Here is a 27004-nt window from a genome sequence, read left to right as displayed (position 1 = left end):
TCACCAAACATCTGAAAATCTCAGCTTTCTACCAGGAAATGGATGAATGAGGATGCTTTCAGTTACATTTAACAGAACAATACCTAACGCAGGCTGGCTTAAGCAAGAAGGAAAATTTGTCTCACATAGTTGGAAGATCAGAGGTTGAGTGGATTCTAGATTGGTCTCGAAGATGTCCTCAAAAGGCCAGAGTTCTTTCCAGCTCTGTTCTGCTGTCCTCAGTGTGTTGGCCTTGCAATCATGCTGGCTCAAAAGGTGGGTGCAGCAGTTCCAGGTATCACACCCAGACACCACAATGTCCAGAGGGAAAAAGGATCCATCTTTGTATCTCTTAGAAGTAAGAATACCTTTCCTAGAGCCACCCAGCAAGTTTCCCTTCACATGTTTGTGGCCAAGATTAGGTCATGTGGACATTCTGAAACCACTGGCCAGGGCTAAGACTAATTCTTTGGAGTAAAATGAATGTTAGGAATCAATCACTATAACTGGGTTTATGGAAAGCGGTGAAAAATATCAAGTCTATTTTTTTAATGGTTTAAACAGAATAAGTCTATTCAGCTTTGAAATTCCAGCCATCACTGATTACCCCACCCAAGTACTTACCCTTTACTCAAATACATCTTGTCAATATTGACAATTAATGATTGTCCAATCTTAATTATTACTCAAATATTTGTAAAACTCCGTATCTATGGCAAACTCCAACCTCTCTATATGCAGCCCTTGGGGATGGTTAAAGTTCTTGGATAATATGAAAATGCATTAACGTCTATTTGATAAGTATTAAGTCCCTACTGTGTGTCCAACTCTGTCCCAGGGGCTAGAGAGAATCAGACAAAGCAAACCTCTCTCTGGAAGACTAGATCGTGGGGTGTGTCCAGGGGGAAACAGCCAGAGCTGAGGCTGCAAAGTGGGCCAGGGATTGAGCTTCCTATAGAGAACTCTGAAAGATTTTGAACTTTGCCCAGTAGGGGATATGAAGTTGGAAAAGGTTTTAAGCAGAAGAGTCCTCCAACCTGTGATTACATGCTCCTCGCCTTCCAGATTGTCCGCAGTCAACCGGAGGAAATCCTTTTATCTGTGAGACACTGAGGCTCTCTGGCTCTCACACACTCGTCGCTACAGCTGATCTTCCAGTACAAGAACTTGGCAAGTGTGGCCAGCCCCCCGGAAGGGTACGGACTCCTCCCACTGTTTGCACAGAGAACCAAGTTAACCCCCAAGTAAACGAATGACTGATTATTGGCGCCCAGGCAAAACAAAGGGGAACTTTAAAAGCCACGAGAGCAAAAGCACACAAAGAGAATGGCCCGCAGTTGGGAGGATTCGCACCTAATTCTCGCTGCCGAGATCGAGAGCCCTGGCTGAACGCGGGATACTCTGGTCACCCCACTTTTCACTGACTCCAGAAACATTAAGTTCAAAAAAGACAACCTTATCCCCCCAAAACAAAAACGTCAAGACAGAAACGACAACACCGGGGTGTTCAGATAAACGTCTGCACTGCTGCTGGGATGCGCGCCTGTGAGTCCGGACTCCACAGTCCCGCCCCCGGCCCGGCCCAGCTCCGCCCTCGCGCCTGCGCACAGGCGCCCGCGGAGGCGGTGGGCGGGGCGGCCTGAGGCTCCGCCCCCAGAGCGGCATGTCGGAGGCGGGGCTGGATCTTGCTCACCAGCCGGTTGCACTGGGCCAACCGTAGCTCGAGAGGCAGCAGTGCGGCAGGATGAGTGCCGACTCAGACCCCGTGGTTATCGTCTCGGCGGCGCGGACCATCATAGGTGAGTGGTCGGCGGACCCGGCGTGGGGTTTGAGCCGCGAGCTCGGCGCGGCCCGGCCCGGTCGCGGGGACCCCCGGGACCTCCGGGACCCTCGGCACCCGGCGCCTCGCGCCTTCCTTGGCCCGCCTGCCTTCCCCGCCCCCTCCTCGCGCGGTGAGGTCCACTCCACTCCGAGTGTTCTGATTGGATTCTTGGGTAGGGCCACTGCGCCTCCCGGCTCTCCCATTGGCTGGGGAGGCCCCTGATTGGCCAGCCTCAGGAGACGCCACCTCAGCCCTGTGGCCTCAGGGGCGGGGCCGCTGGGTGGTGGGCGCCGGGGCGCTGGGCAGAGGTTCCGTTAGTCAAAGGAGGACGGGTTACAGAGAATTGCCCAAATGTCCTTAGTGTTGTATAGATTTCAAAGGCCCTGGACTCGCGGGAGTGTGGACCCCTCTTGTTAGGAAAGCGTGGGCCGTGCCCATCCGCTGGGATTTGGGGAGTGGATGTGTAGGTTTCTCGCGGGTCCTTGGCTTCCCCGCACGGCCTGGGGGCCGCCTCCCCGGGGTTCGGCTGCTGAGAGGCACCCACGCTCCTCTCTGTGCCCAGACGAGATGCGGTGGGCGCCTGCGCAGGGGGAAAGCACCGGGCCGCCGGTCCCCCGCCGCCCTGGGCGCGCTCTCCATCGCCCTCGCCTTCCCTCTGTTCCAGGCTCCTTCAATGGTGCCTTATCCACCGTTCCTGTCTATGACCTGGGCTCAACTGTCATCAGAGAGGTCCTGAAAAGGGCCGCTGTGGCTCCCGAAGATGTATCAGAGGTCATATTTGGACACGTTTTGGCAGCAGGTAACTCCACAGTGACCCCAGCAGAGAGGTCAGGTTGTTGGAAGCAGCCCATTAACCCTCCCCTCCCCCGGCCCCCCACCAACACTCAGAAGCTTGTGTTCTTGCCTCCGTACATCTGCTTACGGAGTTCCCTCTGTTAGAATACCTCCTGTCGCCCCTCTGTCAAGCCCCAACAGTAGCTTCTCTCCAGCTTAACACTAAGCGTCTTTAATATACTTTTCCTACATGATCCTAGATCACCGTCCTCCACTGCCTTTTCTTTCTTTAGAAGCAGGGTCAGCCTGACACATGGGAGAGTATGCAGGGCCTTCCGTATTTCCCTAAAGTGTCACACATTCAATAAAAATGTATTGAGTTCCTCTGTGCCCTGCACTGTGCTAGGTGCTGGGGATGGAGCTCCAACACAGGTTAGTCCTTGCCCGCATAGGGCTCACTTCTGAGCCGGCAAGGTGGGTTGCTGCCAGACAGGGGCGCATCACCCCTGGAGGGCTGGCGTAGGTGAATCACCAGTGTTCCAGCTCACTTCTGATTCCCTCTAGGTTCACAGACCCACGACCACTGACAGTTCCTAATTAGTTCTTCTTAACTAGTATCACGCTCACTCAGTAGCATAAATTCTAATTACTCCTAGTGATAATTGGTTACGCTCACTTACGGCCAACTTTTGTCCTTACCTTATCTGAGACCCGGCCCGTTTTTCTGTGCATTTACTTTGTAGTTTTGTAGTTCCTCTTCCTAATTCTCCTTTCTCACCTTGTCCTTTTGGGCGGCCTTAAAGTTGAAACACGCCACTTCGTCCTGACTCTCCAGGGCTTTAAAGCATATGAGTAACTTTACTGGTGGCCCAAAGGTGGCTGCCTTTGGGCCACTCCCTCCTTTCTTTTTCCCAGACCCACGACTTAGACTTACTCTGTTGCCATAGGATCCTCCACTCCTGGTTTCTGTTTTCTCTTCCATATCTCACCTCACCTCACCTCTCACCTGTGTCGTATCTCCACACAATTATAATAAAAATAATAGCTGTGTTTATTGAGGGCCTGCTAAGTGCTGGGCCTTTAAAAGCCCTGTGTTTAGTGCTTTCATTAATCCTCTGAGGAAGTCTGTTGGATCATGTTCTCTCCATTTTACGAACGAGTAAATGAAAGTTTGAGAGACTGAGTAACTTATCCAGGATCACAGCCTTCAACCCACATCTGTCCTGCCTCCTGCGCAGGTGCCCTCCAGGGTCACATAACTCATGCTTATTGAGCACCTGCTGCGCTCCAGGCACTGTTCTGTGAGCTGCGGAGAAACAGTGTTCATACCAGATAGGAATCCCCAGCCTCGTGGACCTCCCTTTCTGCTCAATGCTAGACCGTTAGTTTATTATGTTCAGCACTACGGTAAGTACCTGAAGACGGGGATTATGAATAAATGCATAAAATGTGTATAAAGGACTTGTTTACTTAAATACAGATGTAATTCATTGTAGCTTAAAAAGCAGGAACCTTAAATAATATTAATGTCTTCTTTATTAACTAGTATCCGATGAATTTAATTCAGAGAACATTTATTTATTCATTTATTTATTTTCGGCTGCGTTGGGTCTTCGTTGCTGCGCACGGGCTATCTCTAGTCGCGGCGAGCGGGGGCTACTCTTCGTTGCGGTGCGCGGGCTTCTCATTGCGGTGGTTTCTCTTGTTGTGGCGCACGGGCTTAGTTGCTCCGCGGCATGTGGCATCTTCCCGGACCAGGGCTCAAACCTGTGTCCCCTGTACTGGCAGGCAGATTCTTAACCACTGCACAACCAGGGAAGTCCCCGAGAACATTTTGATACTGTTTTTTAAATAATTTTTCCTGGGACTCCCAATGCAGGGGGCCTGGGTTTGATCCCTGGTCAGAGAACTAGATCCCACATGCTGCAACTAAAGAGTCCGCATGCCATAACGAAGATCCCGCGTGCTGCAACTAAGACCCGTGCTGCAACTAAGCCAAATAAATAAATAAATAAATATTTTTAAAAAATAATAATTTTTCCTGCGTCTATTTTCAATCTCAAATTTTAGGCTTCCAGCCTAATCCCAGATTAATAACACCATGATGAATATAATCTCTAAATTTTTCTCAGTGACCCATCTGCTAGTTCTTTTCCAACAAACTCACTGAGGAGAGGTGTTCGGTATGGGTGTACCTGAAATTTGCAATAGAGCGGCCACTGTATAAACACTGACCTGTTGGTAACAGATAATGGCGACTGAAGATATCTGAAACTTCCCACTCCACCCCCTTCTCTGCCACTTTGGTTAACTTACGTATGTGATGTATTTCTTCCCGTTCCCTGAAGGAAGTGCCCACAGCTGAATTATAGAAAGGGATTGTCAGTTCTGATTTTGTACATATCTCGTTACGTAACCAGTTAATCATGGTGTGATGGATATTAAGCAAGGAAGGAAGTGCTTCTTAGCAGAGGTTTCCTCCTTTAAGTGACCCTCGTATCCGCCCAGGTGTCTTACGCCGTGATCAAGGAGGCAAATAACCGTAGTTAGAAACAGGAGTAATGGCCAGGCTCTGCCCTCTGTCTATAAGGGAGTGTGTGCTTATTCAAGCCCTAGAGAAAGATCAGGAAGACAGTTCCTTCTTACAGTATTAATAGCTTCTTTGTGGAGAAGAAAGCCTATGTTCATAAATTTTTTAATTTTTTGTTGCACTTTATTTTTTGGTACATGGCATGTGGGATCTTAGTTCCCCGACCAGGGATCGAACCTGCGCCCCCTGCATTGGAAGCGTGGAGTCTTAACCACTGGACCGCCAGGGAAGCCCCGAAAGCTTATATTAATAAAATACCTGTAGAACAGCACAAGATAATATGTACTGAAGGCTCAGACTGGGACGGGTGTGAGGTCCACACAGGTCTTTGCCTCTGCCGGGAACTTGACTTGGCTTGGCTGGGAAGTGGCAGGAGACCCAGTTGACAATCTCCTGATTTTGCATTCACCTTCATCCCAACATTTTATCTTTCTCTTTGATTGCTGAGAGGCCTCTGTGTTCCTTCCTCCAGGTTGTGGGCAGAATCCTGTTCGAAAAGCCAGTGTGGGTGCCGGAATCCCCTACTCTGTTCCAGCATGGAGCTGCCAAATGATCTGTGGGTCAGGCCTAAAAGCCGTGTGCCTTGCAGCCCAGTCCATAGTGGTAGGAGACTCCAGCATTGTGGTCGCAGGAGGCATGGAAAACATGAGCAAGGTAAGGCCTCTGAAGAGATGGCTCTCGCCGACCTCTCACTGATAAACTCTCGTCCACTGCCATAGCAGGGTAGACCGATGGTATCAGAGCTGGAACCAAACAGGGAACAAGTGAAAAACGCATTAAACCTTGATCCCTGCCTGATTATTAATTATTCTTCAAATTAGATGGGAAATCCAGGTTGAAGAAAAAGCCTATCAACCAGTGTGACTGGAACAGAATATATTTTTTTCTAAAATGTTACTGGGGCTTCCCTGGTGGTGCAGTGGTTGAGAATCCGCCTGCCAGTGCAGGGGACAGGGGTTCCAGCCCTGGTCCAGGAAGATCCCACATGCCACGGAGCAGCTAAGCCCGTGCACCACAACTACTGAGCCTGCGCTCTAGAGCCCGTGAGCCACAACTACAGAGCCCGTGCACCACAACTAGTGAAGCCCACGCACTACAATGAAGAGTAGCCCCCGCTCGCTGCAACTAGAGAAAGCCCACACACAGCAATGAAGACCTAATGCGGCCAAAAATAAATAAATAAAATAAATAAATAAAATTAAATGTTACTGAAGCGTAGAATATTTTCTGAATTAAACCTGTAACATTAGTCAGTTGATATCCTTCGCTTTAAATTTCTTTCTCATTGTGAGTAAAAGTTGAAAACAAATGATGCCACTTACCTTCCTGCACAGGACAAGGAGTATTCCAGGGACCACATTTTGTTGACCTTTGGTAAGTATAGAACATGGAAAAGAGGACCACTGAGTAGTGCCTTTCTCCAATAGGCTTGCCACGTGGGATTAGTTTCACCAAGTTCCATCCCTCAAACCGGCACAGTGGTGGAAAGGAAAAAATATATCCCCTGCTTCCTGCAGGAGTTCAGGGTCTCACCTGGGGATCCCACAGGCAGAGGTCGATTCAGCCCCACATTTGCTGAGGCTCTGGAGGAGGCAGGGTGAAAGTAGCAAACATAATCAGAGGGATTCTGATGGGACCATACTAATAGCTGTGCTTTTAAACATGCAGACATAACAGCCCTTAGTCTTGGTATTATTCCCAATTTACAGGTAAGGAAACTGGGGCCCAGAGCCTGGACTCCAATAGAGTCTTAAGTCTGACTCTTAAGTCTTTCCATTCTATGATAGCTGCTATTGAGTTGGTAGGAGTTAGGAGGATCCCCTACTGAGAAATCTCCCCCTATCAGTTAATTAAGCAACCTGATTATTCTCAGCGTAGGCATTATGTGTCCCATCAAAATAAGTAACACATTGTTCCCACCACTTAAGCCCTTTGATGAGCTCTTCATTTAATAGGTAACTAGTTGCTTTTTTGGAAAGAATAAATGAGCTTTTTAAGGAAATAGGACACAGAATGCATAGGTTTGTTTGACGGAAGACTGGAAATGGGTGGGGAGGAGAGCAGTGGGTCTCTATGAGTAGGAAGGGTGGAGTAGCCTGTGGATTCCAGGGGTCTTCAGGCCCTGGGCCCTGGGTGGGGAGGAACATGGACTGGAATGGAGGAGAAGCATCACAAGGGGGACTAGGTGAAGGCTGAGGAATCACTGGATGGCTTTTCTGGGTTTTTAAAAATAACTATTTATTTATTTATTTATGGCTGCGTTGGGTCTTCGTTGCTGTGCATGGGCTTTCTCTAGTTGCGGCGAGCGGGGGCTACTCTTCGTTGCAGTGCGTGGGCTTCTCATTGCGGTGGCTTCTTTTGTTGTAGAGCACAGGCTCTAGGCGTGCAGGCTTCAGTAGTTGTGGCACGCAGGCTCAGTAGTTGTGGCGCACGGGCTTAGTTGCTCCATGGCATGTGGGATCTTCCTGGACCAGGGCTCGAACCTGTGTCCCCTGAATTGGCAGGTGGATTCTCAACCAGTGTGCCACCAGGGAAGCCCCACTGGATAGTTTTGAGTGGGATCCTACGGAGAGGACTAGTTACAACCAAGCCTAATCTATTTGTATTTATTGTTTCCAGGCTCCTCACTTGGTTCACTTGAGGACAGGAGTCCGGATGGGGGACACACCACTAACTGACAGTATGCTCTGTGATGGGCTTATAGATGCATTTCACAGCTATCATATGGGCATTACAGGTAAGGCAAACATGGCTGAAAACATACTAACTGTAAAAAGGTTAAAAAAGATCCTATAATAATCGGCTTTGCAGGTGCTTTCCTCTTTCAGGGCAGGGACTGTGTCCTAATCATTTTGTATCCCTGATGACAGGGGTAGTTCCCATTTGATGAACCGAAGTGGGGACGTATTCCCTTTGTCCTTTGTGACTCCTTGATTGTCAGGGAATGTTAGTGTCAGAGTTCTTCTGGATCAAACTCTCACTTTACCATATGACAGAACAGAGCTCACAAATAGTGGCTTTGTGGCAAAGGCAGTATCAGAGATAAACTAGTACTTCTGGTACCTACCTCTGTCTTTGTTGCACTACGCAGTCAGGTCTTCATCCGTCTAGAAGGCTCCTGTGGTGTAGGTGTACTGGCAAAGCAACTGGAAGATCAAAAGAACTCCTGTCTTTACTGCATATAAATATAAAACTTAAGAACATTTTAAGTTTTGAGTTAAAGAAACCAACCCTGAGAGGTTAAGCATCTTGATCAGATGCCTGGCAGCAGCTCTGGTTCTGTGAGAAGAATTCTTGTGAAAAAGATGAGGGAAAGGGCGAGGTTCCAGGCAGAGGGAACAGTGCCTGCGAGTGCCTGGAAGGGAGGGAGGGCTTGGAGATGCGGGGACAGTGAGAAGTTCAGGGCGTCTCTGTCGCTGTGGGACTGAGAGCCGCAGCAGAGACGGCTGGGCATTGCGGGCGATGTGTGCTGTACTAGGGCCTAACGTGTCAGAGTTTCTCAAAGTGCCATAGTCCAGCTAACTGCCTCAACATCACCGGAGACGGTCATTAGAAATTTAGCTCCCCAGCCCTTTTCGAGGTGTCATGGACTGAATTGTGTTCTTCCAAAATTCCTATGTTGAAACCCTAACACCTGGGACCTCAGAATGTGACCTGTACTTGGAGGTGGGGCCTTTTAAGGGGTAACTAAGTTGAAATGAGGCTTTTAGCCTGGGCCCTAATTCAATCTGACTTGTATCCTTATCAAAAGAGGAATAAATACCAGAGATGTGGGCACAGAAGGAAGACCATGAGAGGATATAGTGAGAAGGTTTCCAAGGAGAGGGCCCTCAGGAGAAAACAAGGCTGCCAGTGCCTTGATCTTGGACGCCTATCCTCTTGAATTGTGGGAAAATAAATTTCTGTTGCTTAAAAAAAAAGATAATGGCTCAGGCCATGATGTAGTAATTAGTAAAGACTAGACCTCCTACTATAAACAAGTATAAGACTGGTCAGAATATATCAACCGTTTTCAAACGTTGGCCAACAATCATGTAAAACTGAGCTTCTTTTTTTTTTTTTTTTTTTTTGTGCTGTACGCGGGTCTCTCACTGCCGTGGCCTCTCCCGTTGCGAAGCACAGGCTCCGGACGCGCAGGCCCAGCGGCCATGGCTCACGGGCCCAGCCGCTCCGCGGCATGTGGGATCCTCCCAGACCGGGGAACGAACCCGCGTCCCCTGCATCGGCAGGCGGACCCTCAAACACTGCGCCACCAGGGAAGCCCAAAACTGAGCTTCTTGAAAGAAGAGAAAGACCCACTATAACTAGATTTCTACCTGGGGGTGCTTTCCAAACTTTTTATCTGGGGAAAAGTGGCTTCAAAGAACTGGAGAGGTAGAGATCAGAGTTTGGGGCTCAGATGGCTAAGTTTGTGGGGCAGGGCACTGGAGAGAAGAAAAGGAGCTCCAGAAATCTGCGTAAGGGTCCCTTTAAGGCTCTGGCCAAATGTTTAGCTATGTATGTTCAGGGCAACACTCTACAAGGCCTAGTAGAAACAGCTTCTAGGAAATTGAATGGAGATTTTTTTTTTTTTGGCTGCTCCATGTGGCATGCAAGATCTTAGTTCCCCGACCAGGGATTGAACCCATGCCCCCTGCAGTGGAAGCCTGGTGTCTTAACCACTGGACCACCAGGGAAGTCCCTGAATGGAGATTTTAGATTGCTGGGGGACATAGAAGTTTTGACCAACAACAGTAGAGACTTTACTGAAGCCACTGGACACTCCATTGACATCTAAGAAAGGCCACAGTTTAGGGCAGGGCCCAGGGTGGGCCCAGGGTAAGGGCTACTCTAGACCCAAACTAATTATCTTAGAAACAAATTTCAAACAAGTTTCTGTTGCGCTTCACAGATACTGTGTTTTTTAAAAATTGAACGTTTGTGGCCACCCTGTGTCAAGCAAGTCTGTCAGTGCCGTTTTTCCAACAGGATTTGCTCACCTCAGGTCTCTGGGTCACATTTTGGTAATTTTTGCAATATTTCAACTTTTTCATTTTTATATTTGTTATGGTGATATGAAAAGCCTGGACCTAGAATAGCCAAAACAATTTTGACAAAGCAGGAAACAGAAAGATCCTTGATCTTTGATGTTACTACTAGAACTTGCTGAAGGCTCAGATGATGGTTAGCATTTTTTAGCAATGAGGTATTTTTTAATTAAGGTATGTACATTGTTTTCTTAGATATAGTGCTATTGCACACATAATACACTACACTAACTTTACAGTGTAGAAATATGGTGGATACTACTTTAATCAAGTGAGCAAAGCTAACATCACCTGAGATAAACTCCCACCTGTATCCTGATAAGATTAAGTGAGGGACTTCCCTAGTGGCGCAGTGGTTAAGAATCCCCCTGCCAATGTAGGGGACACGGGTTTGAGCCCTGGTCCGGGAAGATCCCACATGCCGTGGAGCAACTAAGCCCATGTGCCACAACTACTGAGCTTGCACTCTAGAGCCCGTGAGCCACAACTACTGAGCCCTCGTGCCACAACTACTGAAGCCCGTGTGCCTAGAGCCTGTGCTCTGCAACAAAGAGAGGCCACCAGAGTGAGAAGCCCCCGCTCGCCGCAACTAGAGAAAGCCAGTGCATAGCAACGAGGACCCAACACAGCCATAAATAAATAAATGATTCAGTGAGAAGACAGTATATAATCATCATTCAGTGCTTTCACACATGATCTAATCTTGAGGAAACATGAGTCAAACAAACCCAAATTGGTGACATCTGACAAAGGAACTGGCCCCTGCCCTTCAGAAATATCAAGGTTAAGAAACAGACAGGGACTTCCCTGGCAGTCCGGTGGTTGGGACTCCTCGCTTCCAGTGCGGGGTGCGGGTTCCATCCCTGGTGGGGGAACTAAGATTCCCACATGCTGCGCGGCCAAAAAAATAATAATAAAAAATAAAATAAAAATAAAAACATGGCTTCCTAGAACTATTGAGCCTCACATAGCACATCGTAAACTTTAAAAAAAAAAAAAGGAAAGAAACACAAAGATAGTCTACGGAGGTGTCCCAAATAAAAAGAAACTAAAGAGATTGACAGCGAAATGCAGTGCGTGATCCTGGATTGGATGTTACTGGACTGAATAAATTAGCTCTAAAGGGCATCATTGGGTCAATAGGTGAAACTTGAATATGGACCAAGAACTAGATAGTAGTATTTTATCAATGTTAAATTTCCTGATTTTGGTAGCTGTGGTTGTGTAAGAAAATGGCCTTTGTGGGGGGAAAATATACACTGAAATTAAAATTGAGAGATATAGGGGCATGGTGTCTACAACTTTCCCTCAGATGGTTGAGAGAGAATGATAAAGCAAATGGGGCAAAAAATATGAACAATTGGTGAAGCCACATAAACGAAATTTCCAGAAGTTATTTTATAGAAAGGAAAAGAGAAGGAAGCAAAGAAAGGAAATGGCTTCCTAAGAATCACTGCAGCCCTTCCACATTCAGTGGGAGGCAAGATGGCTGCAGAGTACCGCCTCAGTCCACCAGCGAGCCTGCTGTCGTTGGGCCTCAGGGCTTGTTTGAAGGTGAAAAACTGGAGCTACCAAAAGCCAGTTCCTGAAAATGTTCGGGGTTTGCTTTACTTTTTTTCTTTCACAGCTGAAAATGTAGCCAACAAATGGCAAGTGAGTAGAGAAGATCAGGACAAGGTTGCAGTTGTGTCCCAGAACAGGACAGAGAGTGCACAGAAAGCTGGCCATTTTGACAAAGAGATTGTACCAGTTTTTGTATCTTCTAAAAAAGGTGGGTATATAAGTCATAAAGGTGTTTTTATATATATAAATTTATTTACTTATATTTTTGGCTACGTTGGGTCTTCGTTGCTGCGCATGGGCTTTCTCTAGTTGCGGCGATCGGGGGCTACTCTTTGTTGCGGTGCGCGGGCTTCTCATTGTGGTGGCTTCTCTCTTTGCGGAGCACGGGCTCTAGGCATGCGGGCTTCAGTAGTTGTGGCTCGCAGGCTCTAGACCACAGGCTCAGTAGTTGCAGCAGGCAGGCTTCAGTAGTTGGGGCACGTGAGCTCAGTAGTTGTCGCTCACAGGCTCTAGAGCACAGGCTCAGTAGTTGTGGCGCATGGGTTTAGTTGCTCCGTGTCATGTGGGATCTTCCCGGACCAGGGCTCAAACCCGTCTCCTGCATTGGCAGGGGGATTCTTAACCACTGCGCCACCAGGGAAGCCCAGTCATAATGGTTTAAACATCAACGGGGCTATTTATAAGTAAACTATTAATATTCAAAAGAATAACACATAGGAATGTTTATACATCGTGTCTCAGTTATGTCTTTCAGGTTGCAAAGAAAAGACATATTCAGGATAGATCTGAACGTGAGGTGGGGAAGGAGACATGGGAGGCTGTGTCAGCATCCAGACACTTTTCCCCCAGGGTCTCCACATGGCTGTGTAGATGGAGCGTTTTAGGAGAAATTGGAGAAAGCAGCCGACCTTCCTACGCCTACAGGCTCAATCTCCTCCGAAGCAAATGTCCATTACTTCCTGTTGCTTCTGTGTGCGTTTCATATCTGAGGGTGGATCTTTTGGGGTCACTTAGCTATTCTCTAATAGGGGACGCTCTAGTCAAGTTCTGTTAACTGATAACTGACATCGATTATGCCCAGCCTTTATGAGATTGGCTTTGACACCCTAGATCCAGTCAGTCGTAACCAGCCAAGACCTATATACCCCAAATCTTAGCAACCTTTTATACAAATAAGTCCCTGTAACTGCCTTCCTCAGAAAGGGCTGTCTGGATATGGAAAACACTCATGAAGACAATGCTAATAAAATGTCTTTACAGTGATTTGTACTAGGGTGTACTTTCCTATTGGAATAAAAGTATTATTATAAAAACCTTTTCTTCCACATGTGAATCCTTCTATATGTCTGAGGAACTGTACTAATCTTGGGTAATGACTTTCCCTTTTCTCAGGTCTTACTGAAGTTAAAACAGATGAGTTTCCTCGCCATGGGAGCAACATGGAAGCCATGTCTAAGCTAAAGCCTTGCTTCCTTACGGATGGAACAGGAACAGTCACCCCAGCTAATGCTTCAGGTTAGATTTTCTGAAGGGCAGGTGTGGGAGTATTATCTTCTGCTAGGTCTACTAAGTTAACACCTTTTTAATTTCATCAGTTATTTATATATAAATTATTCTAAAACCTTGTTTCAGTTGCTTTAGGAAAAATGTAGTTTTGACTTGTTTCTTCATATTTAGATTTATGACTTAACCTGTACAATATACTGAAAAATGGATTTGGTTTCCTTGCAGTAACCTAAAGAGACACACAAGTGAAAAAGCAAATTAGGCAACTCCAGACTTTATCTACTACCTCTGTCCGTTTCCAAAACCAGGAACTTCCATTACCTCCTAGGAGGTCTGGGCTATTTCTTCCATTTCTTTTCATTTATCTCCCCTCCCCCACTGCTTTAATCTTTCCGCTCTTTATCCCATTGGAATGTTCTGTGGTCTGTTACATCATCTTGTCAAGAGGTATTAACTTAACCCATGTCTTCAGGTGTTGGAGAAAGTAGACACAGGTATGTAACTTACTGAGCACTGTTTTGGAAATCAAGACATTCATATTTTACAGGAATAAATGATGGTGCTGCAGCTGTGGTTCTTATGAAGAAGTCAGAAGCTGATAACCGCGGGCTTACACCCCTAGCACAGATAGTTTCCTGGTCACAAGCGGGTGTGGAGCCTTCCATTATGGGAATAGGACCAATTCCAGCAATAAAGCAAGCTGTGAGTTTAATTTCCCATGTTAGCACCTGTCCTTTTGTTGCTAAAGCCCCTTTGGGACCAGACCAACAACTTGTAAATGCTTATTAACTTCTATCTCCTTCCAACCTTCGCTCAGATCCTTCCCACTCCAAAATGCCGAGACTGAGCTTGATTTTATTTTCCTATTTATTCCTATCAGGCTTCCTCTGCATTGTCTCAAAAGGAGACATCCTCCCATGTGCCTTAAATGAACTTATACATTTAATTGTATCTATAGTGTTCTTCCCTTCCACAGAGAGCAGCCAGCATTTGGATCATCTGCTTTATAGGGCAACTAGTTCTGCTCTATAACCTCACGTACACGTAACAGGTGTTAAGTGGTTCAAATCTGAAGATAGCACAGAATTTCCAGAGGGTGTTTTATCCTTAAACCTTTTAGAATTGGTGTCACCAAGGCAAAATGTGTTACCACTTGGAACTCAAAGTGGCATTTTCAAGAGATCCTTCAATATCATACAGTATATTCTGCTTCTACACCTACAACGAAGAATGGTTCCACTTGAGTTTTTAGACCTCTCTTCCATTAACCTTTCCTTTAGGTTGCAAAAGCAGGTTGGTCGCTGGAGGATGTTGACGTATTCGAAATCAATGAAGCTTTTGCAGCCGTCTCTGTTGCAATAGCTAAAGAACTTGGATTAAACCCAGAGAAGGTAAACATGAGCAAGTAGTCCTGAAGAGAGCTTGCAAATGAACATTCACAAGGCAACCTTAATATTGTAAACGGCAAAACACAGGCTGTGTCCCAGGTACTGGCCATACAGTAATGGGTGGATACTAGCTAAGTTCCTGTTGGGACTCGGGAGTTCACTTATTTTCTTGCTTCCTAAGGCAAAAAAAACTTGTGTGCCTGAGTTCACTTCCCACAAGAAGAGGGTATTTTAAGTCTTAAACTAAGGTAGTCAGAATGGATGTCACAAGGATACAAATCACTTCCTAAGCAACTTGAACTAAAAACTGAATTTGAAAGGGTAGTTAACCGGTATGACATTAAGAGGAAAAAGACAAGTTTGGGATTCTAACTTTATGTCCAGAGAAAAATGATACAAATCTTATCTACCCCTTAGGTCAACACCGAAGGAGGAGCTATAGCCCTGGGCCATCCTCTTGGAGCATCTGGCTGCCGGATTCTTGTTACCCTGTTACACACGATGGAGCGCAAGGGTGGACATCGTGGGGTTGCTGCCCTGTGCATCGGGGGTGGGATGGGAATAGCCATGTGTGTTCTGAGAGGATGAAACCGCTTAACAATTAATTGTGCTTAAACTAAGCTCGAACCTCGTTTCTTTTTAAACTAATAAAACACCAAGTTAGTGAAATCAGAGGACCAAAGTGAGGATGGAAACTATCTCCCACTTCGTAAGAATCCAAGACTTGACAGCTTTTTGCACTTTAATGTGTAATACTCGAGGTACAACAAGTGCATCTAACATTGTCATAAATAAAAGACATCAGTCATCAAGGGCTCCAGAGTGAACAGCATCTTCGTAACCTCCATGCTTATCATCTTTGCTTTCTGGGTGTAATTTAATAAGATCATCAATTCGAAGAATGGTAATTGCAGCTTCAGTTGCAAATTTCAAACTCTTAACTTTAACTATGGTTGGTTCAAACACCCCTGCTTGTTTGTTGTCTCGGGGTTTACCATTGACCAAATCAAGACCAATCCTGCAATTTAGAAAAAAACCTAGTAAATAGCCTCTTTCATAGTTCACACCCATCCTATTCCACCCCTTTAAAAGTTGACTAGGGGGACTTCCCTGGTGGTCCAGTGGTTAAGGCTCCACATTCCCAATGCAGGGGGCCTGGGTTCAATCCCTGGCCAGGGAACTAGATCCCACACGCCACAACCAAGAGCCTGCATGCTGCAACTGAAGATCCCATACGTCGCAACTAAGGCCCGGTGCAGCCAAATAAATATTTAAAAAGTTGACTAGGTGGTAATCTCATTAGTGCTAGCTATTCCATTCAAATGTTAACCGTGGGAAAGGCTGGGACCTTACAGTAGATCCCTTTAAGTCTAATTGATTATGGATAAACAAATTCAGCACTGAAAGAGGAGTAGAAAGCCTAGATGGTAGTAAAGAAATTGTTTCTAAACATCATTTAATATCTTAAAAGGAGCTTGCTTAAAAACAGGTGTGGACCACCCAAAAATAATTTCCTCTCTGGAACCTTCCTACTGTAGGTAAATGACTCTACCCAGAGCAGCAGGGAAAAGGTGAGGAATCCGATTTGATAACTAAGACACACCAATGTTAATAATCACTAGTCATCATCCTTCATGAGTTTAAAACAAAAACCAAACTACCATATATGATATACAGATGACAATGAAAAATGTTAAGCATGCTTACCATTTTAGATTTTTGCGTTCTGGGTTAACTTGAGCCTCATTATGAAAAGCTCTTAATTTTGCAACCAGATCTGTGGAGTCTTGGGCAGCATTAACTGCCAGAGTATTGGGAATAACAAGAAGAGATCTTGCAAACTCGGCAATAGCAAGCTGTTCCCGGGAGCCCTAAGAAGACAGACAATGAGGTATCTTCACAAAAGGAAGAAAATTAAAACCCACAGCGGCAGCTAAGGTCGCAGAAGAGACGTATTCATATGAACAAAGTGCCGTGCCCTTCTAGAAATGAAAACGGGCTTCCAGACGTTCTTACCATGCTGGTTGCGTAGTTCTCGAGGTATATGGACAGGGCCGCTTCTACGGCGCCACCACCAGGAACCACAGATTTCGACTCCAAAACTCTCTTCACCACACAAAGCGCATCATGTAAAGAGCGCTCCATCTCGTCACACATGAAATCATTTGCCCCGCGTAAGATGACCGACGCAGAAGTACGAGCCTTAGTGCTATTTAAAAAACAGTGAAATTCTCAAATCAATGCTTTAATAAATCAGTGCAGAAATTCAATCTAAGTGCCTTGATTAAATCCTGCTTACACAGGACATTTAGACATGGAAGCAGTGTCTAGACCATGGAGAAGAGATGAAATGGTTACTTCACCTCAATTTACAATGGCCCAACATTATTTTATCCCATGCGTATAACTGCTTATATCACTGAAAGACTATATAGCAGCAAATAAATGGGAAGGTGACCTATTTTCACTCATTTAATAAATAAAATCTGTGGAGCTTTATAATTTAGAAAGCAGCTCTTACTTTTTAATCAAGATCAGTTCATCATCGCAAATTCTCTCCTGTACCACCTCTTCTGCTTGTCCCAACATTGAAGCTTCAAAAGTTTCTTCACCTTCCAAATTGGCCAGGGTCGACAGAATAGTTGCTATGAAAGTAATTACAAAGATCTGTAAACACTGTTCTTTCGTGAATATTTTCAAATCCTGCCTTAGATTCAGACACATGTATTTATGATAGAGGTGACATATAAAGGTAAGGTTAAGGTTTACAGTTAAGCATCAGGCAAGCAACTGTCCTTTTATCCTAAGATGGAACTGCGTCACTTTGAGGTGGAGCAAGTAGAAGAACTCGCCCAGTTACGTAAGAACTCGCCTCTATACATATATTTGTAGCACAAAGCATTAAGGGAGTAAAAAGTAAGAACTGTTGTGTTTCTGGAGCTGCTTACTGTTACCATCCAACGTAAAGGGACATGGTCCCGGGTAGTAACAGTATCCGAGAACCGGCAGGAGACTCACCTCCGGAAGCTTTAGCAATGCGTTTAAGGTCCTTTTTTAAAACTCTTCGAACTGCCATAGCACCAGTCTCCACAAAATACTTCAGACACATGTCGTCAATTCCACCAGTGGTTAGAATAACATTGGCACCGGTTGCCAGGATCTTCTGGATTCGCTCCTTGGCGATATCTGATTCTCTACAAAGACAAGTATTTGAGTAGTAACCCAAAGTTATCTGCTGTGTTTTTTATGTTAAATATAGCTCGAACTTCCATTAAGTATTTTTCACAAAATAATTGCAGATTAAATTATATTAACTAGGGACCTCCCTAGTGGCACAGTGGTTAAGAATCCGCCTGCCAATGCAGGGGATGCGGGTTCGAGCCCTGGTCTGCGAAGATCCCATATGCCACGGAACAACTAAGCCCATGCGCCACAACTACTGAGGCTGTGCTCTAATAGAGCCTGCGAGCCACAACCACTGAAGTCTGTGCACCTAGAGCCTGCGCTCTGCAACGAGAAGCCACCGCGATAAGAAGCCCGCGCACCGCAACAAAGAGTAGCCCCCGCTCGCCGCAACTAGAGAAAGCCTGTGCACAGCAACAAAGACCCAATGAAGCCAAAAAAAAAAAAAAAAAAAAGGAAAAAAAATTAACTATTCTCTCCCTTCTATGACCAGAATTTAAATCGGTCCAATTTACAGAAAAGGGATTAAAAACTACCAGTTAGCTCTCCCCCACCCCAATTTGAGCTCTTAACCAAGAACTGTGGTTAGAAAGGAAGCAGTGTCACTGCCTTCAAGGATCTGGGACAATCAAACTCCAGGGCTGATGTTACTCAGTGCAGTACAGAGATGACAAGTGCATGAGATCCATGTATCCAGCCTGGCAGGTGGGACAAGGAAAGCTGAAGGTCTGGAGTTAATAGAGGGGTCCAGAGTTGAAACTGCACGTGGGATCAAAAAATGAAGAACCTTGGGCTTCCCCGGTGGCGCAGTGGTTGAGAGTTCACCTGCCGATGCAGGGGACACGGGTTCGTGCCCCGGTCCGGGAAGATCCCACATGCCGCAGAGCGGCTGGGCCCGTGAGCCGTGGCCGCGGAGCCTGTGCGTCCGGAGCCTGTGCTCCGCAACGGGAGAGGCCACAGCAGTGAGAGGCCCGTGTACCGCAAAAAAAAAAAAAAAAAGAAGCTTGTAGGGATGTTAGTCTGACCTGAGAAGTTGTTTAATATTTTTAAGTGAAAGTAACATCATCAATCTGTGGGTTTTTGGTTTTTTTTTTGTTTTTTTTTTTTTGCGGTACGCAGGCCTCTCACTGCTGTGGCCTCTCCCGCTGCGGAGCACAGGCTCCGGACGCGCAGGCTCAGCGGCCATGGCTCACGGGCCCAGCCGCTCCGCGGCACGTGGGATCTTCCCGGACCGGGGCACGAACCCGCATCCCCTGCATCGGCAGGCGGACTCTCAACCACTGGGCCACCAGGGAAGCCCCTCAATCTGCGTTTTCAAAAGATGAAGGAATGAACACAACAAGGCGATAACTGGAGGTGAATCTATCTGAGAATAGATGGCCTGAGCAGATAAGTCAAAGTTTATGGCTTGGGTAACTGGGAGGTTCAGCCACTGACTCCTGGAGTGAAATAAATACTAAAAGGTAGGGGTGCAAGATGACAAAAGAGTTCCTGTTTCAACAAGATGAGTCTGAAGCCCCTGGGATACTCAGATGAGACTGACAGAAGGAAATGGAAATCACCAACCATGGGAAACATAAACAGATGTGAAAAATAGCCAATATATAGACAGTTGAAGCCATTTTACTTATTCAAAGAATAGTAGATGAGATCAAAGGATCTTTAAAGTGAAATGAGTTAAAGGTGAACCTCAAAATACAACTCTGTATATACACTAAACAAATACTGTATGTCAAACATGATACTAAGGATGGGGGCTATAAAGCAAAGGAAATCATTCAGCCTCTACCTTCACAGAGCTTACAATTTAAGACACAGAAATACATAGTTAGAAACTGTAGTTAAGCCCCAGGAAGACAAAGTATAGAAGCTCACAGCAGAGAATAATTCAGATTGAGGGGGAAAGAAAAGCTTCTTTGAGAGATTTATCAACTAAAAAATAAACTAAAAAATTAACCAGTCAAAACAAGTAGGCACAGAATATATTTTGGGCAGACGAAGGAACACTCTTAGGGGCCTGTGGAAGTAGAGCTTTGGTGGATTCTAGTTTCAGCCGTGCTAGGGCACAGGAAAGAGTTACATAAAACCTATCCTAGGGCTTCCCTGGTGGCGCAGTGGTTTGAGAGTCCGCCTGCCGATGCAGGGGACACGGGTTCGTGCCCCGGTCCGGGAAGATCCCGCATGCCGTGGAGCGGCTGGGCCCGTGAGCCATGGCCGCTGAGCCTGCGCGTCCGGAGCCTGTGCTCCGCAATGGGAGAGGCCACAACAGTGAGAGGCCCGCGTACCGCAAAAAAAAAAACCCCAAAAACCCTATCCTAGAGTGATGGGAAGCCTCCAAAAGGTTCTGGCCTTGCAAGCAATGAGATCCACTTGGCTGCTGTGAGGAGAATTGCCTGGGCGGGAACAAGACTGAAACCAAGACGACCAGCTTGGGTGCCTCTGCAATAGTCTGGGCAAGAAAACGGAAATGGAAAGTAGGTGAATTAGAGATTTAATTTACAGACAGAAATCAAGTGGTCTTGATGACAGGTTAGAAAGGGAAAGAGTAGTAAGTAAAAAGGAGTTACAGACACTTCCCAGTCTTCTGCCTGAACAGAGGAGTCCCTAACTAAAATGGCAAAGAGCAGATCTGGGGGTATCATCACAAGTTCCATTTTAGATATAATAACTTAGATGCTTAAGAAGCATTCAATCAATTAAAGCTCAGAGAAATAGATTTGGGAGTCTCCAGCCCAGAGACGTTGGCCACCCAGGCACAGGAATACAGACGAGGTGGTATCACAAAGCTGCTCTGTCCTCCGGCAGTCTTCCAAGCAGTCAAAGGCTTGACAAAGGGCAAGTGGAAATTGAACATGTCTAACGAGTCTCACAGCCATGATCACTAGTGACCTGAGCAAGCGGTCCTCCAGTGGAGCACACAGTTGAAAAGGGTACGAGACAGAAAACACCAGGGAGGTTTTTGTGTAAATCACTCTTGTGACATCTGGCTATAAAGAACTGAGGATGGATAGAGAGTAACCGGAACAGGTGGGGGCACAAGAGGCTTTTATTTAGGGATGAGAGAGGTACAAGTGGAATCCAGAAAGGAACGAAGAGTAGAATTAGCAGTTGAAGATGCAGTTGAGAAAGAATAATAGAGGAAGCAAGACCCTAAACGCAGAAGGCAACAGGATCTGAATACTTATTCTAGAGGGGCTGACCTCTGATGGAAAGAGGACACATGCAGATAGACTTAAGAGTCCATCCTGGGACTTCCCCGGTGGTCCAGCAGTTAAGACCTCGTGCTTCCATAGCAGGGGACGCGATCCCTGGTTGGGGAACTAAGATCCCGTGTGCCGCATGGTTCGGCCAAAAAACGAAGAAAAAGAAAAGGAAGTACATCTTCCCGACTAGCTCTCTAGCATGCCAGTCGATAGATATGGCCGTATGAACTACCTGGTATCTGGCAGAGTCAACACTATACTGTTTGGTTCCTGTACCACTTGAGGAAATACATTCCTGGATGTATCTTCAAGCCTTAATATCAATATACTCATAAAACCAAAATTCCATAGAATGTTGATTTTCATGTATCACCCAAATCTCTCTTAAATCATCACCATGCTTTCTAATTTTCCAGGCAGTTTGGGTAAAATATAGTTTGACTTCAGTTAAAACTTTGGTTAAAAATGTTAATTTTTAAAGTCCTCCAAGACACTCACACTTGGAAAAAAAAAACCTACTTGCCTAATCATCATACCCTGCTACCTATTAGACCTACCACTCATTCTTTTTAGTTTACTGTCATTCTTTTTAGTTTACTGTCACCTGCTCTAAAAAAGGGTACTTTACAAACACCCCCTGTCCAAGGTCAAAATGAATCTCTCAACATACCTCTGTCTAATCTGGTCCAGTTTTTCAGGGTCTGTAATAACCACTTGTACACCAAGTTTCATTTTTGTTTTCTGCAGGCTGAAGTCAAGGCAAGCAATTTTTGCATTAACTATTCTCTTGGGCATGCCTAAAATTGAACAAAACATTAAGTACCTTTACAGTAACTATAATATTGTTACCTTTTATAAAACACACCTATCCTTAGAGATCTGCAGAGATTTTAAATTGCTATATGTAAACACACGAATTTTATTACTTTTAACCTTAGAAACAAACACTTAAATGGCATTAAACACACGTATTTTCTTTTAATTTGCATTTTTCTTAAGTTATATGTAATTAAATTACAAAAGAGGAATTGGCAACATTATGTACCATTTCCTTTTTCTCTGGGCTTCACTAAAGAACAGTAAATGCACATCCTGGATAGTTCACCTGAAAATGTAGTTACACAGCCCACAGACAGCTACCTTTATCCTTCAGTACTCTCGTTACACGACCAAACAGACCATAAGCCTTACCCTGGGACCCCACCACACAGTTGAGCGCATAGCCATTGATGAGCATACTCTCCATCTGACTTCTCCCATGGGCTTTCAGGATATTAATGGAATTGACTGGATAGCGAGGCTGGCCTCTGACATCCGTGTATTTAACAGCAAGTACAGCATCTACCACCAAACTAGCAAAGAAATCACCGCTTCTAAGCCAACAGTTAAGGAGAACAAGAGACTCGGGATGGACAGTGGGTGCACATGAAAATCAGGGTAATTCAAAGGCACTTCCTTTTAGCAATCTCATCAAAGAAACAACCATTATATATGCCACCAAAATGTTAAGAGTACTATGTATCACTATCTGCATACTACTTTTACACATACTTTGTATCGTCTTTCCCCCCTAGGGAACAGACAATTTCAATACAGCATCATCTGGCACAAAAACTAACACAGCGTCTTACTTTTAAAAAAGCCTAAACTTTACTGGACCACCACAAGGATACATTCCAATGATTTTGGAAGACATCGATGTCTTAGCAGCATTGATCAGGCAATCCTTTCCAAGTTCATCAGTGTTAATAATTAGATTCTCACTGATATAACGCACTGCTTCCCTGTTTGAAGAGTAGGGAAGAAAACATAAATTCACTACTCAAAATGTTTGCTTTATCATTGTGTCAGGATGTCAGAGGCATCAATTTTCTGTTCAGCCATTTCATATAGGAGGAGGACACAAATAATCCTCCCTCTTCAGATCACGGCAATTTTAATCTATCCCATAAGCATAGCCACTAAATCTATTATTAGGAGATAATGTGGTAGTCAAATGGGAAGAAAAGGATACTGGCCCAACTTCTTACTTCAAATGTTGACTACTTAAATGCTAAAATACAATTTTTTCAAAGTAAAATTTAGTCATTAATTGAAACATTTAAAGAACAGACTGTTGACAACTATTACATCAAATAATATATAAAATTTTCTCTGAATGTAAACAATCTTACTTGCAAGCAAGTCGATAGCCACTAATAACTGATGTGGGATGAATTTTCTGTTTGACTAGTTCATCTGCATTTTTTAGAAGTTCTGCTGCAATAATAACCTGCAGAGAAAACATCCATTACTCTCATAACAGCCTGACATTCATTATGTGCAACACATACGTAAAAACAACACTAACACGCATCAGATATTAAGAACCAGAATGGTAACGGTGGAGAAATGCATAACTGCTTATTAGAAACCAGAAAAAAAGACACCCCTACACGGTATTTTATACGCAAATGGCTAAAGCTAGAAAAGTGTTCTGGCCAATAAATTAGTTCTACAGTACAACAACAGGAGACACATCCATTACTCTTCAAGATGAAGTGCTCAACATAAGCTAAATGAAGAGCCCGACCACTCAGATTATCTGTACTATTTATTTATTTATTTGGCTGTGCACGGCTTGCACGATATTAGTTCCCCAACCAGGGATTGAACCCAGGCCCTCGGCAGTGAAAGTGCGGAGTCCTAACCACTGAACCGTCAGGGAATTCTTGATCTGTGCTATTTCACGTTATTATTTTAAAAATCATCCTTCTAAGGACACCAAAAATTATTTTTTAATAATAAAAAAAAACTTTGAAAAAATTTTGCCTGCATCTTTTGGGGGAAATTATAGTTATATTTAAAAAACTATGTTATCATAAACAAGTTACTTAACAAAGACCATTATTATTTTAGAAGTAGTAGATTCCATTCTTCCATGGCTTAAAGTTTAATCTAGAAACAACCATTTTCTACCACAAACCATTGCTTGTTTCTCTACAGCAAATTATTATTTGCTCCTCCCCAAATAATAGTGTTTCTACTACATCAGGGTGCTGGCTGATCTTCGAGGAGTTTAAATCATGTTACTGATCGCGTTTACAAACTTTCTCAAACTCCCATTTGAACTCATGAGATCACTTGTCAGCCTTTAAAATATAAAAACATGTTGTTTTTAAAAAACTGGTAAGGTTTTAGGAAATCCTGGGCCTCAGGCTGTGAGGGGAGGAGGAAAAAAAACGACACTTTTTTTCCTTTAAAAAGAAACCATTAAAAAAAATTCTGCGTGATGCATGAATAATAGCTGAGAAAAAATTCCTAAAACTCGCGAAAACATTTAAAGTGAGGATTATATTAAATTATCTCTTAAGTTTCTTTCCTACTTGAATTGTACAAACTAGCTATAACCACAAATCTTCAAAGTTTGTTTCTGAACCTCTACCCCCAAAACAAATGACTTCTCTGGCTTCACTTTCTTAAAGTTTCATTTTAAAAGGAATACTAGTATTTAGCCATTAGTCTTTACCTACCACAGAGGTAGTTCCGTCTCCCACTTCTTTGTCTTGCAGGTCAGCGAGCTCGCAAAGAACTCTGGCTGCAGGGTGTTCCACCTCCAGTAACTTCAGGATGGTCGCACCATCATTAGTAATGGTTACATCCTAAGAAATTTCCCGGGGAGGAAAAACTGACATAATCACCCACAGAAGCAGAATATCCCGTTAGAACAACCCCATTATGATACATTCACCTTCGGTATACCTTTCAACACTAGCATCCTGATAAAAACAAAGAATTTACAAAGCGAGGTGTTTATGAACCGTTTTTTTCCCTTAAAGTGACTAACACAATATTTAGATATACTTACACCAATATCATCCACTAACATTTTATCCAAGCCAACTGGACCAAGAGAACTTTTCACAATATTGGCAATCGAAGCTGCAGCCATGACTGTAGAAATGAAAGAAATGAAATTAGAAAAATCCTTGATTCCAAGAGACAATCATTTCAGCCTAAAAAAAGTAAGTGACATGCAACAGCCTCTGAATTTTTCAAATCTAAAAATCCGTCCCAATTTGAAAATTAGCTATTAAAAGTCTAATATGGGGAGGGGAGTGGCTAGTAACATACAGTCTGAATTCAACCGCCAAGGGAACGCCAAGTGCTGCAGAGAGTACGCACTTTATTGTCTCATAGAATTAAAACATAATCTACCCGTCGTCATTTCAGATTCTGCCACCCCACACAGAACAGAAAAAGATACGTATCAGCTTTTTCCTTCAGACTTTGGCAGGTTTAAGAAAAAAAAAGTTCTATTAAAATTAACAAGACTTTGTGAATCAAAAAAGCGGTAATCCAAAGGTTCTGACTATACTTTAAATTTGTTCATGACAAAAATAGGAATCTATCAAATGACGGTACGATGGACTGGCATTCATGACTTCTGAAGTGTAAACCATCTCAACAATGCTTTAAACGGTGAAAATTTACTAGATAAAATGAGTTTATCATTTAACCTTCAACAAAAACTTCGTCAGCTAGCTTTGTTACAAGAAGTGGTCAGCGACAGGTCGGGTACGGGCTGAATCTGCAGGGGGACCACGGGCAAGTCGTCTGAAGAGTGGCCGATGGCCATTCGCCCCTCAGTAAAACGAGCCATTAAAGCCAGTTCCTCCTGGTGAATGGCCCTAAAAGGAGACCCAGAGATTGCGGTGGACACCCTTCCTGATGGGACAAAAGGGCGCAGGGCACCCAGCCCTCTGGGACTCGAGGCGCGGCGGCACGTGTCGGTGCGCGGAGCCCGCCCTCCAGGCCCGGGCGCGCCTCGCCAGCCTCACGACCGCAGCATCCGGGCAGTTCTCGTTAAAACCGCGCTGCGCCCTCGGGAATGCCGCGCTCCGGGAAGAGAGCGCTGCCGCCCATAAGCGCCGAGACCCGCCGCGGGTCGGAGACGCCGCCCGTGCCACCCGGGGGGCCCTTCCTGGGGAGAGAAGGGAAGGCGTGAGCACGGCAGCCACGGCTCCAGCGAGGCAGGGGAGGGTGGCGCACCGCCGCGGGCCCGCCGCAGGCCTCGCCCGCCCTTACCGTTCTGGGAGCGGATCGCCTCCCCAGTGCTGCGGTCCCCGAACACGGACAAGGGCCCCTCCATCTTCGCGGCAGGGCAAACGTCGAGTTTCACTCACACCGCGGGCAACAAGCGTCTTGTCCCTGGGCCGGGCGGCGGCCACGGGAGCGGCGACAGCGTGGAACGGGCCCGAGCGATGCCGCGAGAGCTGCTGGGAACCCCACTCCTCCCCGCTCCCTGGCCGGGCCGCGGGGCAGGGCGGGAAAGAAAAATGGTGAGGAGGTTGGAGAATCGTGAACGCGCAGGAAGTGAGGAGCCTGAAGGGGGCGGATCCAGCACTTCCGCTCAATTAGAGAGCGAATGAGAAGGGCGTGAAGGTAGGAGGGCGGAAGTCAGTATCTCGGACCGCTGGAGGAAGGGGGCGCTGGGCCGAAGTTTTCCCTACTACGCACAAGTTGCGCGTGCGCGTTTGCAGATTCTAGTGCCTTCTAGAAAAGGTGGTCGGTAGGGCGGAGTTCTGTGACGGAACGGGGGGTGGGGCTGTGTAAGGTAGAGCCGGGGTTCTGAGCGAGCGCGTCTTAATTGGTGATGTATAAACCGGCGTTCTTGTTTTACTTAAATGTATGAGCTAGCTAGGAGAGCACGCGACAAGTAGCAGGCTTTGTTCCCAGGCTCACGGGTATAAGCTCCATGGGTCACGTGGGAAAACGACAACCACCCTTTCTGAAAACTGCATCTCGCGCTGCCCCGTCCTCCCAGAGCCCAAATGGCGTGTGCCTGTGTGTCTGTGTGCGTGTGTGTCCGACAGTGATCGGTGTATGCTTTGCGACCCGAGGGCCCAAATGAGGTAACGAAATGCACGTTGGACGCGAAACGCCCCCGATGAGCTCAGCCCGACTTAACGGACCGTGAGCCAACCACC

At 45.5% G+C, this 27004-nt stretch overlaps 2 protein-coding genes and 2 non-coding genes across 5 annotated transcripts; 1 reads left to right on the top strand and 3 right to left on the bottom strand.

Annotated features, from left to right (window-relative positions):
- Window positions 1-1661: 1661 nt before the first annotated feature.
- Window positions 1662-15469, top strand: ACAT2 (acetyl-CoA acetyltransferase 2). 2 transcript variants are annotated; one of them, XM_060114346.1, is made up of 9 exons: window positions 1662-1778; window positions 2466-2600; window positions 5638-5819; window positions 7785-7902; window positions 11820-11963; window positions 13148-13270; window positions 13809-13963; window positions 14542-14652; window positions 15067-15469. In XM_060114346.1, the coding sequence occupies exons 1-9, from the start codon at window positions 1724-1726 to the stop codon at window positions 15235-15237; spliced, it is 1194 nt and encodes a 397-aa protein (XP_059970329.1). In that variant the 5' UTR covers window positions 1662-1723; the 3' UTR covers window positions 15238-15469. The 2 variants fall into 2 exon arrangements, with proteins under 2 accessions (XP_059970329.1, XP_059970330.1); XM_060114347.1 differs by lacking the exon at window positions 11820-11963.
- On the bottom strand, window positions 15378-26353 carry TCP1 (t-complex 1). The gene is made up of 12 exons (XM_060114345.1): window positions 26103-26353; window positions 24883-24968; window positions 24548-24676; window positions 23210-23307; window positions 22709-22819; window positions 22227-22408; window positions 21706-21832; window positions 17668-17843; window positions 17171-17294; window positions 16666-16858; window positions 16357-16520; window positions 15378-15667 (listed from the first exon to the last, which is right to left on the bottom strand). The coding sequence occupies exons 1-12, from the start codon at window positions 26164-26166 to the stop codon at window positions 15451-15453; spliced, it is 1671 nt and encodes a 556-aa protein (XP_059970328.1). The 5' UTR covers window positions 26167-26353; the 3' UTR covers window positions 15378-15450.
- LOC132500472 (small nucleolar RNA SNORA20) lies at window positions 16971-17102 on the bottom strand. The gene has a single exon (XR_009534060.1). It is a non-coding gene; the product is annotated as a small nucleolar RNA SNORA20 (small nucleolar RNA).
- Window positions 22902-23039, bottom strand: LOC132500473 (small nucleolar RNA SNORA29). Its single transcript, XR_009534061.1, has one exon. It is a non-coding gene; the product is annotated as a small nucleolar RNA SNORA29 (small nucleolar RNA).
- Window positions 26354-27004: the final 651 nt, after the last annotated feature.

The sequence above is a fragment of the Mesoplodon densirostris genome, chromosome 12, assembly GCF_025265405.1.
Source record: "Mesoplodon densirostris isolate mMesDen1 chromosome 12, mMesDen1 primary haplotype, whole genome shotgun sequence".
Classification (NCBI taxonomy): Eukaryota; Metazoa; Chordata; class Mammalia; order Artiodactyla; family Ziphiidae; genus Mesoplodon; species Mesoplodon densirostris.
The sequence above is the reverse complement of the archived record's forward strand: the minus strand, read 5'-3'. Positions and strand labels throughout refer to the sequence as shown.

Coding starts and splice junctions, on each gene's coding strand:
- ACAT2 (XM_060114346.1), top strand. CDS start 1,724: ATGAGTGCCGACTCAGACCCCGTGGTTATCGTCTCGGCGGCGCGGACC. Junction 2,601..5,637: donor TGGACACGTTTTGGCAGCAG/GTAACTCCACAG, acceptor TCCTTCCTCCAG/GTTGTGGGCAGAATCCTGTT. Junction 14,653..15,066: donor TTGGATTAAACCCAGAGAAG/GTAAACATGAGC, acceptor TCTACCCCTTAG/GTCAACACCGAAGGAGGAGC.
- TCP1 (XM_060114345.1), bottom strand. CDS start 26,166: ATGGAGGGGCCCTTGTCCGTGTTCGGGGACCGCAGCACTGGGGAGGCG. Junction 24,969..26,102: donor GGCGATCCGCTCCCAGAACG/GTAAGGGCGGGC, acceptor TCATTTCTACAG/TCATGGCTGCAGCTTCGATT. Junction 16,521..16,665: donor AGAACTACGCAACCAGCATG/GTAAGAACGTCT, acceptor CTGTCTTCTTAG/GGCTCCCGGGAACAGCTTGC.